The sequence below is a fragment of the Nerophis lumbriciformis genome, linkage group LG38 (assembly GCF_033978685.3).
Source record: "Nerophis lumbriciformis linkage group LG38, RoL_Nlum_v2.1, whole genome shotgun sequence".
NCBI classification, from domain to species: domain Eukaryota; kingdom Metazoa; phylum Chordata; class Actinopteri; order Syngnathiformes; family Syngnathidae; genus Nerophis; species Nerophis lumbriciformis.
Window position 1 is genome coordinate 13,431,647 of NC_084585.2, and position 16,233 is coordinate 13,447,879.

The 16,233-nt window shown below is 41.7% G+C and overlaps 1 protein-coding gene across 1 annotated transcript; it reads left to right on the forward strand.

Annotated features, from left to right (window-relative positions):
• The first annotated feature begins 2,410 nt into the window (after positions 1 to 2,410).
• On the forward strand, positions 2,411 to 16,160 carry ddx27 (DEAD (Asp-Glu-Ala-Asp) box polypeptide 27). The gene is made up of 21 exons (XM_061932478.1): positions 2,411 to 2,615; positions 4,240 to 4,395; positions 4,474 to 4,533; positions 4,676 to 4,859; positions 4,988 to 5,046; positions 5,146 to 5,229; positions 5,413 to 5,518; positions 5,590 to 5,763; positions 5,830 to 5,980; positions 6,042 to 6,141; positions 6,228 to 6,369; positions 6,435 to 6,588; positions 8,530 to 8,611; positions 8,680 to 8,857; positions 8,934 to 9,040; positions 9,116 to 9,209; positions 14,713 to 14,804; positions 14,875 to 14,995; positions 15,081 to 15,174; positions 15,908 to 15,967; positions 16,049 to 16,160. Exons 1-21 carry the CDS (start codon positions 2,532 to 2,534, stop codon positions 16,062 to 16,064), a joined length of 2,298 nt encoding a protein of 765 aa, XP_061788462.1. The 5' UTR covers positions 2,411 to 2,531; the 3' UTR covers positions 16,065 to 16,160.
• The last annotated feature ends 73 nt before the right edge of the window (positions 16,161 to 16,233 follow it).

Consider the following 16,233-nt stretch of genomic DNA (forward strand, 5'->3'; position numbering starts at 1 on the left):
CCATGCAAGGCGCTAACCAGCACCCATCAGGAGCAAGGGTGAAGTGTCTTGCTCAGGACACAACGGACATGACGAGGTTGGTACTAGGTGGGGATTGAACCAGGGACCCTCGGGTTGCGCACGGCCACTCTCCCACTGCGCCACGCCGTCCCTACTATCAGAAAACAAAGACTAAAACGAACTACAACCAACATTAGCAATAGTTATACTGGTGAAAATAAGTAGAGTATCCTTAGCAGCGGACAGCACGGTGAGAGAGGGGTTAGTGCGTCTGCCTCACAATACGAAGGTCCTGAGTAGTCCTGGGTTCAATCCCAGGCCTTTGGAAGATGGAGGCGATTGAAGGCAAAGAAGATTTTTTCATCTGAAGACAAACTTGCTAATTTCCTCCTTGATAGTTAACTAAGGCATGTGTGGAGTTTGCATGTTCTCCCCGTGACTGCGTGGGTTCCCTCCGGGTACTCCGGCTTCCTCCCACCTCCAAAGACATGCACCTGGGGATAGGTTGATTGGCAACACTAAATTGGCCCTAGTTTGTGAATGTGAGTGTGAATGTTGTCTGTCTATCTGTGTTGGCCCTGCGATGAGGTGGCGACTTGTCCAGGGTGTACCCCGCCTTCCGCCCGATTGTAGCTGAGATAGGCTCCAGCGGCCCCTGTGACCCCGAAGGGAATAAGCGGTAGAAGATGGATGGGATCCTTAGCAGCCTAATATACGCCCAAAACTAAAAATACATTTTTCCAAGGTATGCCTGAAGGTTACTGTTTCAAACGTTCCAGATTGCCATATAACATGGTAAATATATTGCACATTATGCAAACACGTTCCAGATTGCCATATAACATGGTAAATATATTGCACATTATGCAAACACGAATGAGGAATTATTTCATCATGTCATTTGGCTGTCTCCATAGTATGGAGACAGCCAAATCACATGATAAAATGGAGTCCATACGTTTCACATTGCCATGACAGCCGTGCTAATGTTAGAACCCATTTCCTCAGCGTATCAGCTGACACTACCAATCTCCACATAGGTTTTATTTGTTGAAAATATATTTTGCCCTGTCAGTTGGATGACACATCCACATACAGGCTAACGGACATATATTTCCCCCGTTAGCCTGTATGTCGATGTGTTATTGACCGGGCTAGCATGCTAAGCATTCGTTGCACAAACATACTAGCTTTGTTAGACAAGATCATAGACTGTATTGGACAATATAGTTTACATACGAAATGTCCATTTCCATTTATTACAAGTTATAAGGAAACGAAAATGCCTTAGTTAACTATCAAGGAGGAAATTAGCAAGTTTGGCTTCAGATGAAAAAAATCTTCTTTGCCTTCAATCGCCTCCATCTTCCAAAGGCATCCCCGATACAAATCCTTGTTTTGTTCCTGGCTTTGTCATGAATAAGTTGAGAATTGTAACGACGCCTTTTAGATTCACTAAGGTCTGACATGTTTAGTAACTTTACCAGTGGCAGTAACTGGACAAAGATGGCGGTGTGTACCTGGCAACCTGGATGTGACACATGGATGTGACACACTCACGGACTTTCTAATTGGTTAACACGGTAGAGGGCGGGACATCGAAATGAATACAAAAGCAAGATTTCGGGGCTGTACATCTGATTTTGAAATGAACATATCCCGGCTGAACTACTGTTATCAGTTATAGAGGTATTCGAAAAGAACATGAGTGTGAATGTTGTCTGTCTATCTGTGTTGGCCCTGCGATGAGGTGGCGACTTGTCCAGGGTGTACCCCGCCTTCCACCCGAATGCAGCTGAGATAGGCTCCATGCAGCACCCCCCGTAACCCCAAAAGGGACAAGCGGTAGGAATAGGATGGATGGAAGATTTATTAATGACTTTTGACATATCAGCGGCATTAAATGATGACCTTACATGAAATTCTTACATATGGCTCCTTTAAAGTAATATTTATATATTGACACATTTCAACTGTGCATACATTACTAGAATACCCTTAGGATAGTTACGTATATAACAATAAAGTATACACTGTCCTGTTTTCCTGGTTTTCAATTCTATTTATCTAAAATATATATATGTCTCTGTCTTTTTTTTTTTTTTTAGCTTAAAGGCGTCTCAACTGGCAGGTATGCTTGATTTGTACCTCATGTGTCCCCGCTACACAAAAACGAGGTTGACGTTATTGACGTTACATATCCCCGCTCGCTCTGATTTTGCAGGCATTCAAACCAATCGTCAATTTCGGTCACGTGACTAAAAATAAAATACTTATATTTAATTTATACATTGTGTACCATTCATGTGTATTTAATGTTAATTCGAATTGGCAACGTACATTTTCAAATTGTAATTAATGAGTAGAAAAAAATAGCAGACGAACGTATGGAACTTGCACCGGAAGCAGACTGTTTGAACTTCCGGGTTTGAGTCCGGACACGTGTGTGTGTGTGTGTGTTTTGTAGGCAGATAAACCTGAGCTTTTTAGGAATAAACCAGTCTACATTCGTGTATTGGTACCAATCCGCCATGTTGGAGCAGCTCGGTCTCATTGGCACCATCACGGACGGGGAGAAGAGTCCCGAAGAATCCGACACCGAGTCGGACCAGGAGGTAAGGAACACCGACCACCACAGCAGTGTTCTCCCCAAAGAAGTACACTTGCAGGCAGCTAAACGAACCACGGGTAGCGCTTATGTGCGGAGGTGCACACCAAGTCGTAAAATGTTATTTCACACCATAATAGGACATTGACTAATATCAACACATTACATGGGTGTTGTTCATTGTTGAATAGATTAGTATGGTATTTATTTCCACTGCTCATTCTGATAATTTAAAGAGTCGAATAGATTTCAAAATAAAAAAGCCTTGTTGATCTATTGTCAGTGTTCCTACAGGTCGCCTAAACAAATACATACTAACAAACACATAACAGTATTTAGGTTCTTAGGTTTAGCCATGTTTCAAAATTAATTTAGACTAACTTTATTGATCCACAGGGGAAATTGTTCCACACAGTAGCTCAGTTACAAAGGATGGAAAGGATAATGCAGGTATAAAGTAGACAAAAAATGTACCATAGTAGCAATATAAAATATAACATACCGTATTTTCCGCACTATAAGGCGCATCGGATTATAAGGTGCACCTTCAATGAATGGCATATTTCAAAACGTTGTTCATATATAAAGCGCACCGGACTATAAGGCGCACATATGCATCCATTAGATGAAGCTGCGCTAAAGGGAATGTCAACACAACAGTCAGATGGGTCAGTCAAACTTTATTAATAGATTACAAACAAGCATTCTGACAACTGTTCACTCCCAAAAGGAATAAACAGCTGTTTTATTATTTTCCCCGAGATAAAGTCATTGATGTGGTGTTTTGTTTATCTTTTAACAACAGCAAGGTATAACATGCAGTGCAACATTTATATCACATAGTGGAGGGGAACTTTTCCCTGATTCAATAAACACGTAAAAAACAGTGATACTGTTACGGTAAATCAAACGTTAGTGCAATCACAACATAGTAACACTCGAAATAGTGCAGAGCAATAACAATATCAATAACTCAACGTTGCTCAAACGTTTATTTGAAACAACACAACACACAAAATAAACGTGTAAAGCTCACTTTATGAAGTTAATCCTCATCCACAAATCCCTCAAATTCTTCTTCTTCAGGGTCTGAATTAAACACCATTGTTCGTTTATGTTAAATTCTCTCGCTGCTGCTCTATTCCCGTGTTCTACTGCGTGACTGATCGTCTTAAGTTTAAACTCTGCGTCGTAAGCGTGTCTCTTAATAGGAGCCATTTTTGGGTTAGAAGCGCTTCTTCAACGGGGGAAAATGAACTCGGCGGCTGCTTACCGTAGAAGAAGAAGCGCTTCTTCTTTTAAGGGGGAAGTTGAAGTCAGCGGCTGCATACCATAGAAGAATAACTTCCTCTTCTACGGGGGAAAATTAAGTTTGCGGCTGCTTACCGTAATTGCGAGACCTAAACTTTATGAAAATTAAGTTTAGGTGTGTTGTGGCTCAATATTGGTCCATACGTATATAAGGCGCACCGGATTATAAGGCGTACTGTCAGCTTTTGAGAAAATTTGAGGTTTTTAGGTGCGCCTTATAGTGCGGAAAATACGGTATATGTAATATTAGCGTTTCGAATTCGAATTTCATGGTAGTTCTTGTCCTACTACTCATGATTTCTACTTATTTTGTGTTCCAGGATGAGCCGATCGTTCTGAACAGGAAAAAGAAGTTTGGGAGTCAGAGTCGCGGGGCGAGAGACTTTAACACTGACTTTGTGTTTGGAGAGAGAGACGGGCTGGCCCAAAATGACGAGTGGATCATGGCTGATGTCATGAAGCAGCTCAAGAAGAAGGTAGAACTCAACGGAACATACTCAGTTCTTTTGTGCTTTTGTTTTCTGATCCTCTCCTGGTGTTTGTTTGTGGGGCAGAAAACTCTCACGACTCTGGACCAAAAAATTGAGAAAATTCGAAAGAAGAGGAAAGCTGAGGTATGTCCACTTTCTACTTCTGATATCCAATGCTCTTGTGTTGTTTATTGTGTTGATTATTCACATGCTTTGTGTGTTATACTTTGTTACTGTGTACATGTCGATATAAAGGCTCAAGTTCTACTTCCTGTCTGCTCTGCAGGAGAAATCATCCCAAAGTGATGCAGCCGCATCTTCTGCAGAAAAAACAGAAGACAAGGATGAAGAGGATGAGGGGGAAGAGAAAATGGAAATTAAGACAGATGATGATGAAGAGGCGAAGGAGGAAGAAGAAGATGATGATGATGAATTTAATTCGGACGATGAGCAGATCTTGACCAAAGCCGGTGAGTCGAACCAACCATGGAGATTTTATTTTGAATTTTTGAGGGAAGCTGTTATGAAGGAGGCCCTGTTAAAAATAAGGATACTAATGCTAATACCAACAATGCAAATAACTGTTGGCTGCTTGCAGACACGCTGAGAGACAAGAAACAACGGGGGAAGAAAAGGAAGGTGGAGGAGGAGGAGGAGGTGAAAATTAGCTAATGGTTGCCTGTGTTCATGGAGGCTTGTGTTTTGTCACAATAGTAACAGACCTATGTGTGTGTGTGCGCACACATGTGTTTTCAGGCTCAGTCATTCCATGAAGACGCTTCAGAGTTCGATGACACGCTGACCTTTGACAACATGAATCTGTCCAGACCCATCCTGAAGGTAATGCGTCTCTGTAGCGTGATCAACTGATGTTTTTGTCAAACCTATACTATGCTATGCTACATGAACTTTGTTTCGTGCTCATCGAGCTACATTTAGATAAACAAAGGTCAGGCAGGATTAGCCTTCTGTTCTCCATGTGGTGCCAGTTTTGGTTTGTTTGAGTTATCTGGTTCCCTTCAGGCCATCACAGTGTTGGGCTTCAAGCAGCCCACCCCCATCCAGAAGGCCTGTGTCCCTGTTGGACTGTTGGGCCGAGACCTGTGCGCCTGCGCCGCTACCGGGACAGGTATCTTCCTCACAAGGTCGAACATAAAGCTGCCGTACCAGATGCTATTGTCATATTGTTACACTCCTCAGGAAAGACTGCGGCATTTATGTTGCCCGTGTTGGAGCGGTTGGTGTACAAGCCCAAGACGTCCCAAGTGACCCGGGTGTTGGTTCTGGTTCCTACCAGGGAGTTGGGCATTCAGGTTCACTCTGTGGCCCGTCAGTTGGCCCAGTTCACCTCCATCACCACCTGCTTAACCGTCGGTACGACTCTTCACAGGCGTTCGTACTGTTGTTGCGAACTTCAGCTCACCTTTCGTCTCTCTGCAGGTGGCTTGGACCTCAAGTCTCAGGAGGCGGCGTTGAGGGCGGGGCCAGACGTCCTTATCGCCACGCCCGGCCGACTCATCGATCACCTTCACAACACACCCAGCTTTGAGCTGACCCACATTGAGATCCTTATCTTGGACGAGGCAGACAGGTAGCGCGAAAGTCAACCGGCCAAAAAAAAATTATGTAAAATGTTATTTTGTGCTCGTCAGGATGTTGGACGAGTACTTTGAAGAGCAGATGAAGGAGATCATCAAGCTGTGTTCCTACAACAGACAGACAATGTTGTTCTCTGCCACCATGACCGAAGAGGTACTCACACATGACCTCTTACCTGGCGTCAGTGTCATGTGACCTGCGTCTCCACCGCATGAGTATCATGTGATCTCTGTTTCTAGGTGAAGGACCTGGCAGCTGTCTCACTGAAGCAGCCCGTCAGGATCTTTGTCAACAGCAACACTGACGTGGCTCCGTACCTGCGACAGGAGTTTGTTCGGATCCGAGCAAACCGCGAGGGAGACCGAGAGGCGGTGGTGGCAGGTAACGTCGCCTCTGATTGTAATGGTGGTCAGGTGACATGATGTCCTGACTCATGTTTGTGTTAGCTCTGCTGACGAGAACCTTCCAGGACCACGTGATGGTCTTTACGCAGACCAGAAAGCAAGCGCACAGACTGCACATACTGCTGGGTCTCATGGGGCTCAAGGTCGGGGAACTGCACGGAGAACTGAGCCAGAACCAAAGACTGGAGAACCTCAGGTACACTATAGATACCACTATATAGACAATATCATTTATATAAATTTGACCGACAGTAGAGTTTTTAATACTATAGTAATATTGGGATAATGCATGTTGACATGTTCTAGCTATGTTCCACTAATTTGGCAGCGACAAGAGAAAACACACTGAAGCGTCTTTGATAGCTAGCTAGTGGCTAGCGAGCATTCCTGCACAGTGCAAAGCTACTTTGAAGTCAGCAATCCTCACCTCCGTAGCGACAAATCAACTAAGTTTCTTACAAGTACCATTATCACTGGAGAACGAGGAAGAGCTAAACAGGCTACACCACACACTTTAGGAGACAATAATCCATGTTAACTGCTAAGCGCAAGTTCTTGAACGTTGGCAAAGGTGGGCGGATCGATACAACTATTGACCGTAACGATAGTATAGTATCAGTATATGGTCAATACTACAGTGATTAGATCTTTTTTTATTATCAAAAAATATTTTGTTGTTTTTGTTATTGTTTACGAACTAAGGAAATAAGTCCCTGGCCACAGTACCGTATTTCCTTAAATTGCCGCCGGGTATATAGTATGCGCATGCCGCGATTTACCGCCGGGTCAAACTTGTTTCGCAAAATAATTAGCGCATGCCTAGAATTACCGCCGGGCCAAACTCGTTTCGCAAAATAATACATATGTATTGATATACACGGCCTCTTCAATCAGCCCCTGACACAAGATGACACAGATGACGACTAAGACATAGCCGTAAGAAGTGATGAGGAAGCGGACACAGACGAAATTATTTCAAACGACGGTGCTGTAGTTTTGGACGTACATGTCAGACAAGGTGACGGAGAAATGGACGACGTTGAAGATGAAGAGGTCTTAACAACTGATGGATCTCCAAAGGATGTAGTACAAGTACCGTAGTAGATGTCCATCAAGGTGCAGTGGGGGAAGCATCTGTCAGTAATGCCTACAGGAACATTTTCAGTTTGTTCAAGTTCCAATGATATTTTCTCTCTGGCCTCACGGATGTTGTTTACATTGATTGATAATGTTTGTTGTTACAATCGTAGTTAAGAATTAAAGTAGAATGTTTTATTTTCAATTTGTTTTTCATGCGTTTTTACATACAGAAAAATGCGTACGTAATTGTTGAATGACCCCTCGTAAAAATAAAGAGTGTCACGTTATAATTGCCTTTTCAGACCCAAACAAAAAGAACTCCCGGGATGATTCATTGTGCTTTAAATTTTATTGCGACATTAAACGTTGTCATCATGGTATCCTTACATCACACTCAAATTTATAAGCGCATGCCTTTGGTAAGCGCCGGAGTGAGAAGAGGTTTTAAAATAATTACCGCATGCCTAAATTTACCGCATGCCTTTGGTAAGCACCGGAGTGAGAAGAGGTTTTAAATTAGTTACCACCCGGGCGCTAATTCGAGGAAATACGGTAGGTCTTTAACGCGCCATTCGCTAGCTGGCAACTGACGCGCCATTCGCTAGTTGACAGCTAACGTGCCAATTGCTAGCTGACAACTAACACGTCAATCGTTAGCTGACAACTGGCTATCTTATTGCTAGCTGACAACTAAGACGCCAATCGTTAGCTGACAACGGGTGCGCTAATCGCTAGCTGACAACTTGCTATCTTATTGCCAGCTGACAACTAACACGCCAATCACTGGCTATCTTAAATGCAAACATGAATACAACAATATCGTTAGTCACGTTATGTTACTATTTATTGCAGTATGTTGGCTCAATCTTCATATCTATTTAAAGACATTCACATTTGTGGAAAAATTGCGGGGGGAAATATAAAAAAATAAAAACAATCACCTGCAGATTTCACGGCTCCCCTGCGGTACATTTGCGGACCCCTGTTGAAGACCTGTGGTTTAGAGAGGCAATGGTGATGAAACACAAGATGCCATGGTGTTCATGTGTCTCTGCAGGCGCTTTAAAGACGACCAGATCGACATCCTGGTGGCCACTGACGTAGCTGCAAGAGGTCTGGACATAAACGGAGTGAAAACGGTGAGAGGCTGCAGGTGGACTTGACAAACAGGCCTGTTGACTGAGGGCGCGTGCTTCTCCTGTGTCAGGTGATCAACTTCACCATGCCGTCCACCGTGAAGCACTATGTGCACCGAGTGGGTCGGACGGCCAGAGCCGGTCGCTCAGGTCGCTCTGTGTCGCTGGTGGGAGAGTCGGAGAGGAAGACGCTGAAGGAAGTGGTCAAGTCGGCCAAGACTGCAGTGAAGGCTCGAGTGCTGCCTGCAGGTCTGCGAAACATTCTCTGCTGGACATCTGCTTCACATTTTCTGGCATTGAAACTCTTTTTGTGTGTCTGACACAGACGTCGTCCTGAAGTTCAGAGACCTCATCGGCAAGCTGGAGAAAGACGTGGAAGCTGTTGTGAAGCTGGAGAGGGAAGAAAGGGAGCTGGCTGCCTCCGAGGCCAAGGTACTGTTTGAGCCAACTGGTGACACGTGTCACGTTAGCAACCATGGAATACAACATGTTGTGTTTTGTGTGTAGTTAAGCGTGGCACAGAAGCGCCTGGATGGCTCCGCCCCCAGTGATACTCCGAGAGTTTGGTTTCAAACGCCACAGGAAAGAAAACAGAACCGCAGTGAGTAGAAAATCATACACATACCTGCCAACTACTCCGGTTTTCCCGTAATTAGTACGGTTTTCATCAACCTATTCCGGGTTACGGTTGCAGTGATAAAAAATACGGTTTTTCATTAATTAAAACAATTTTTTTTTTTAAGTTTTATTCACGAAATCGCGTAACAACAATGATAATCGACACTGCTTCCCGTAACTTCCTGTCGAGCCATTCCGAATGCCATGCGGGAGGCTATTTATAGCACCGCTGCCAAGCACGAGGCACCTGTTGCCCATTGTTTCCAAATGAGCGAACGATCATGGAATCAGCCGGAGAAAAATCGCAAACGAGTCTTAAACCGAAAAGAAAACTGCAATCATTCCGGGAAGAATATTCAAAAGCCTATCCGGGAATAATTATCCGTTCCAAAAAGGGTGAAAACTACGCGAATTGCACCTTGTGCAGACAAGATTTTTCGATCGGACACGGAGGAATTAGCGATGTAAAAGACCACGTTGGGACAAAGAAACACAAGTCTAATGCCGTTGCTAGCGATACAAGTGGAAAACTTTGGATTTTAGTCACAAAAAGGTAATGACACCAATATTATCTATTGGAATTGTTTAGTACTGTTATACTGTTAAAAGTGTTAATACTATTTATGCTTTCAAGTCCAAGTTGAAGAAATCTTGTTAAATGTTGACAGCATAACTACCAAAATACAGAAGTATGTCCTTAATATTTTTGCAGTGCTATTTCTGTTGAAAAGTTAAAATGATTACATTAGAGATGTGATGTGCCACTTTTCAAGTGTCTGATGGCTTAAATTAATTTTCATTAATTTTTCATATTTTGAATTCTTTTGAAAGGTTTACAAAAAAACTACATTTGAATTGTAATTCCATGCTATTGACAGGACTATTAATTTTAATGAAGTTAGCTTACCATGTTTACAGTATGATAATTGTGATAGAAATGTGAATTTTAGGCACAGAATATTTTTTACAATTGAACAAGGCAGTAGATTATACAAGTTTGGACAGAAAGTTAATAATGACACCAATTTTCTTTTTAATGGAATTGTTTAGTACTGTTTTACCATTTGTTTACTGTAAAAAGTGTTTATACTTTCAATTAACAAATTGAAGTCTTGTGAAAGGTTGACAGGATAACTGGCATTAACTGTCAAAATAATTTCAAACTATTGAAGTTAGCTTACAGAATAAACATGTCAATCAACCCATATGATTTTTGCTGTAATATTTTTGTTTTGAAAAGTCACTGTGACTGATAGAAAAGTGAGGGTTTTAGCAACATTTTAACCTGTCTGAATGCTAATAATCATTTTGCGTCGGGGGGCGAAGGAACCCCCCACCAGGACTTTGTCCTGGACCTACCAGGGCCTGTGGCCCCTGGACCCTGGCTACTAGGTTTTTCTGATTTCAAAAGTTGGCAGGTATGAGTATCCCAGAAAGAGTCCTTACGGTCTGTTCATACAGCAACACCACACAATCTTACTTAGCAGTTACTTTATTAATAAGTGACTCACAATTGATGTACTAATCTTGTCAAATTGTTTGTATTATAGCCAGTAACAGTAAATATTGGGATAGCTTAGTATAATTATTATCATATAATTATTTGCAATGAAGGCAGAGGAAATGAATCACAACAACTGCAGCACATGAGTTTATTAATTTATACAAGTTACAAAAATACTTTGTTTTTAAATGATCCTCCAAACTGGTGTATACGTTTTTGTGTCATTTATTTTTGCACTGTTGTTGTCCAAGTCCTCCTTGATTATTCTGCACAGCAAAAAAAACTAACAGAAAAGTTAAACACAACAATTATTAATAGAAGTAAACATTTTCAAATAACATGCAAATGTACACAAAAAAGAGCAATAACTAATATCGGTACAATGATGCACACATTTACAATACTTCACTATTCCGACCACACAATAATAGAACATAATTAAGTCAACTTATCGCGGTCTAAAAAAGTTAATTAAAAGATGTTAGGCTTTTTTTTCCCAACGTTTAAAATAGCTACAGGCACAAAGCCATCTGCAATGCCTGGATATATGGCTCTCCCTCGGGGTAAAGACAGAAACAAAGAGCACGGAGGTCGCTCAACATTACGACAGTCGAGATCTCGTATTTTAACACAAATGTATATAACTACTGTCACCCCAGCTTGACATGTCTGCTTTTAGAAGTTTTAAATGAATAAATAAAGCTCTTACATTTTAATGTCTCTCTTTCCGCTCCGCATAGCTTTGCCATGTTGAAAATAATTTTCAGAGTTAAGTGCGCAAAGGATCTCGGGATATGAAAGGCCACGAAGTGTCCACGGATGCAACCTGTCTGCTAATGGGAGAAAATAACACATTTGTCAGCCAGATTCGAAGGACACTTGGAACTTTTTTGAATTGGAACAGCCTTCGTGCACCGCGATGATGACTAGGGCTGGGCGATATGGCGATGATGACTAGGGCTGGGCGATATGGCCTTTTTTTAATATCTCGATATTTTTAGGCCATATTGCGATACACGATCTATATTTCGATATTTTGCCTTAGCCTTGAATTAACACTTGATACATATAATCATACCAGTATGATGATTCTATTGTCTACATTAAAACATTCTTGTTCATACTGCATTAATATATGCTCATTTTAAACTTTCAGGCAGAGAAGGAAATCACAACTAAGTCAATTTACCAAAACTGTATTTATTAAACAGTTATTAAGCAATGGCACAAACAGTCATGTCATTTCCAAAACAGAAAGTGCAAGATTGTCAGAGACATTTTAAAACAAGCTGTTAGTGCACTTTTGTGCATGGTGTCACTAAGATGACTTATCAAAATAACACTAAATTAAAGTGCACTTTTTGTACAGAATGCCACTACAATAGCTTAAAAACATGATGTCACACAAGATATTTCATTAAGTGTCAAATAAAAATGAGCTACATAATAGGAAATCAAATAGTGTTCGTCCTTCGCTATGTGGTAGGTTCCTGCGGACATTATCTCCTTTTGTTGTCGACTCTTTTTTTCATACGGTGTTGATCTGGAAATGTTTGCCTCTGCATTTTGATGGTGTGGCACCGGCCGGAGATGTTGACATGCGGAGTAAGCACTCTTCATTCTCTAGCGGGTGACTTTTCAAATGATGCTACAAATTAGCAGTAATTCTACTTTTTGTAGAAACGCTTATGCCCCACACTTGACAAATTACGGTTGTCTGTTCGACATATTCCCACTTGAAGCCAAACCACCGCCAGACGATGGACCCCGTGCGGTTTTTCTTGGGAATTAATTATTCCTTCATTTGTTACCAGATTCGCACCTTCTTTCTCTCGTATTACCACTCGCACCACAGCTAACGTTATCCATGCTGCTACCTCTCTGCTCCGCGAGGGCGTATACGTATGTGACGTATGACGTGACAGTATGTGACGCATGTAGAAGGTGCGCTTGCTGTCTGTGAGAAGGAGACACAAGGAGGAGTGGGAAGAGCCTGTAGTGTAATGCCAGCAGCTAAAAGCAACTGCGTGAGAATGTATACTCGAATATCACGATATAGTCATTTTCTATATCGCACAGAGACAAACCCGCGATATATCGCGTATATCAATATATCGCCCAGCCCTGGTCGGCACCCTACAAATGCGCACTGCAAAAGATGCAGCCGCCAAATTGAGACACTGCACATGTAGTCAAGCTTTATAATAAGCTCTAGTTCTATACACTACGAGTACTATAGTGCTATAACTAGTGCTGTATGAACTAGCTATACACACTAACTCAAACGAATTATTTACCCTCGCTCTTGTATACAATCTAGCTATTCACGAGCTCTACAAACCCTATTTCTATGCACTTTAGTTCTATGTTCTAGGCCTGAAAAGTCCAGTCCTCTATACTGTAGCTCTAGCTGGTATGATAAAGTTCCTTCAATCCTAAACTCCAATTCTTTAAACCCTAGTTCAGGGGTTGGCAACCCAAAATGTTGAAAGAGCCATATTGGACCAAAAATACAAAAAAAATCCTTCTGGAGCTGCAAAAAATTAAAGTCTTATATAAATCTTATGATGAAGGCAACACATGATGTAAGTGTTTATATTAGCTAATAACTATCAAAATGACTGTTTCGCAGGCTGACGCAAATCTTTGTTGAAAGAAATGTTGAAATGTAATATTTATTCTACCAATTTTTATAACATTGGAAAACATTAGTAAAATGGAGACTACTCAGAGGGTGAGATAACTCCTGGAAATTACTGGTTTATAATGGCCAAAGGTGTGTGTCTAAGTTAAAGGAAATGGCAGGCTGTCTTCTTTTAATGGATTTATTACAATCTTTGGCAAGCTCGGTAACGTTTGCTGTGGTCTATAACGACATGGCACTCAAACAACTATCAGACATGCAGCCAATATTGCATACAGATAATGTGTCATGAGACATGAAAATATAAATTAAATACAGCGAGAACATAAGTAAAGGAAATTCAATTAGCTCAAATAAACCTACAAACGAGGCATAATGCTCTCTTACAGGAACAATATTAAAACAAAAACATTTTTTTTCCACCATCATTTCCATTTTCATACCATTTTGAAAAAGCTCCAGGGAGCCACTAGGGCGGCGCTAAAGAGCCGCAGGTTGCCGACCCTCACCCTAGTTCTATACCAGTGGTTTTTAACCTTGTTGGAGGTACCGAACCCCACCAGTTTCATATGCACATTCACCAAACCCTTCTTTAGTGAAAAATAAAATGTTTTATTTTTTTATTTTTTTCAAATTCAAGACAAAGTTTTTTTTACTAGTGCACAAAATGAACCGTGCATGAACATCACCTTGTTCAAGAACAAAACCAACACAGTACATGAACTCACAACAAATTACACACTTGCAAATCAGATGGAAAATTAGAGGGAACATTGTTTGGAAGGCCCTGCGATGAGGTGGCGACTTGTCCAGGGTGTACCCCGCCTTCCGCCCGATTGTAGCTGAGATAGGCTCCAGCGCCCCCCGCGACCCCGAAGGGAATAAGCGGTAGAAAATGGATGGATGGATGGGCATTGTTTGAGGGTATCCATAATACTTAGACTTCCTTTTTATTGTCATTCAAATGTTAACTTTACAGTACAGATACGCCGATAGGGAGAAGTTTTTATTTACACAATTGATTGATTGATTGAATGAAACTTTTATTAGTAGATTGCACAGTACAGTACATATTCCGTACAATCGACCACTAAATGGTAACACCCGAATAAGTTGTTCAACTTGTTTAATTAAGTCGGGGTCCATGTTAATCAATTCATGAGTCTGGTGTGTCTTGACCGCTGCGGCGGAGGCTCTGCCGAACCCCTAGGTTTCGATCGAACCCAGGTTAAGAACCACTGTTCTATACACTAGCTACGTGTTCTTTACATAACATGTAGCTCACACACTGTAGCTCTAGAGATTCTAGTTCTAAGATGGTATTAAATTTGTCATCAGTGTCGAAGGCGCTGCAAGAGTTTGACTTGGCTCTGCGAGGGAAGAAGAAGCGGGCCAAGTTTCTAAAGGACGGCAAGAAGAAAGAAATGACGGTGAGTTTCTGCTTCTCTTTTTGAGACCTCTGTCTCTCCCATTTCACCAAACTGTGTGTGTGTGTGTCAGTCTGAGGACCGCGCTCAGTTCGAGATCCTGAAGGCTCAGATGTTCGCAGAGCGAGCCGCCAAGAGGGAGCGACGGCCGAAGAGAGCGAGAGTGTTGGCTGAGGAGGAGGCGCCCTCTAAAGGTTAGAATACAAACATCACTATAGCAGACCAATGTGCTTCCAACACATAGCTTGAACTTTGCCCCACCCCTCATGTCTTTAACAGCCAATCAGAAAGCAAGAAAAGGAGGGCGCAAGTCAGCGTTTGACCAAGAGCTCACAAATGTCAGCAACAAAGCTCTCAAACATTACAGAGCTGGGTAAGTGTCACATTTATCACATTGTATTTTGGTACATTTTAAAGTTTTCGCTCATCTTTTATATATTCATGAATGAATACACTTCCATCCATCCATCCATTTTCTACCGCTTATTCCCTTTGGGGTCGCGGGGGGCGCTGGAGCCTATCTCAGCTACAATCGGGCGGAAGGCGGGGTACACCCTGGACAAGTCGCCACCTCATCGCAGGGCCAACACAGATAGACAGACAACATTCACACTCACATCCACACACTAGGGCCAATTTAGTGTTGCCAATCAACTTATCCCCAGGTGCATGTCTTTGGAAGTGGGAGGAAGCCGGAGTACCCGGAGGGAACCCACGCAGTCACGGGGAGAACATGCAAACTCCACACAGAAAGATCCCGAGCCCGGGATTGAACCCATGACTACTCAGGACCTTCGTATTGTGAGGCAGATGCACTAACCCCTCTGCCACCGTGAAGCCCTGAATACATTTCTTCATTAACTAATCTATTAATTATATTATGGTCATATGTTAATTTAAAGAAAAATAGTTATTTTATTACATTACTACTTTAATCATAGTATTTTATTATATTATTTATTTTACTGTAATCCAGTGTTGATTTTTCTTAATGTAATAACTCCATAACATTGCTTTTTCTATTCATTTTATAAACTATCATTTTTTTATTTATTTTTTAATGACTAACTTGAGTCAAATAAAAATAACATTTGTGTGCTATTCAGGCCGTCCTTCGCCGACAGGAAGCGCCTGGGTTTGAACAAGAAGCGTTCCGGCGGATCTAGGTACTTTTTTTTTCTTCTTAAAAGGGCTTTAGGGGTCTTGTTGACATTAGTTATACTCAAATCTCTCTTGTGATTGTGCAGGTTCAAGAGGAAATGAGTCGGGTCCAAAATGGCGGCGGTGGGAATTGGCTGTGTATTGTAAATCCTCCTTGTTCTTCAAAGTTTTAAATAAAGGTTAAACTAATGTTACAAAGCACTCTTTGGTTTGTCAAACTGACATGTTACATAGAAAATAATCAAAATGTAAAACAAAGCGTGGTTGTTAA

What these genes read in the sequence shown, in the direction of transcription:
- ddx27 (XM_061932478.1), top strand. Translation starts at nt 2,532, where the DNA reads ATGTTGGAGCAGCTCGGTCTCATTGGCACCATCACGGACGGGGAGAAG. An exon ending in ACACCGAGTCGGACCAGGAG is followed by an intron (nt 2,616 to 4,239) that starts GTAAGGAACACC and finishes TTTGTGTTCCAG; the next exon opens with GATGAGCCGATCGTTCTGAA. An exon ending in CACCACCTGCTTAACCGTCG is followed by an intron (nt 5,764 to 5,829) that starts GTACGACTCTTC and finishes GTCTCTCTGCAG; the next exon opens with GTGGCTTGGACCTCAAGTCT.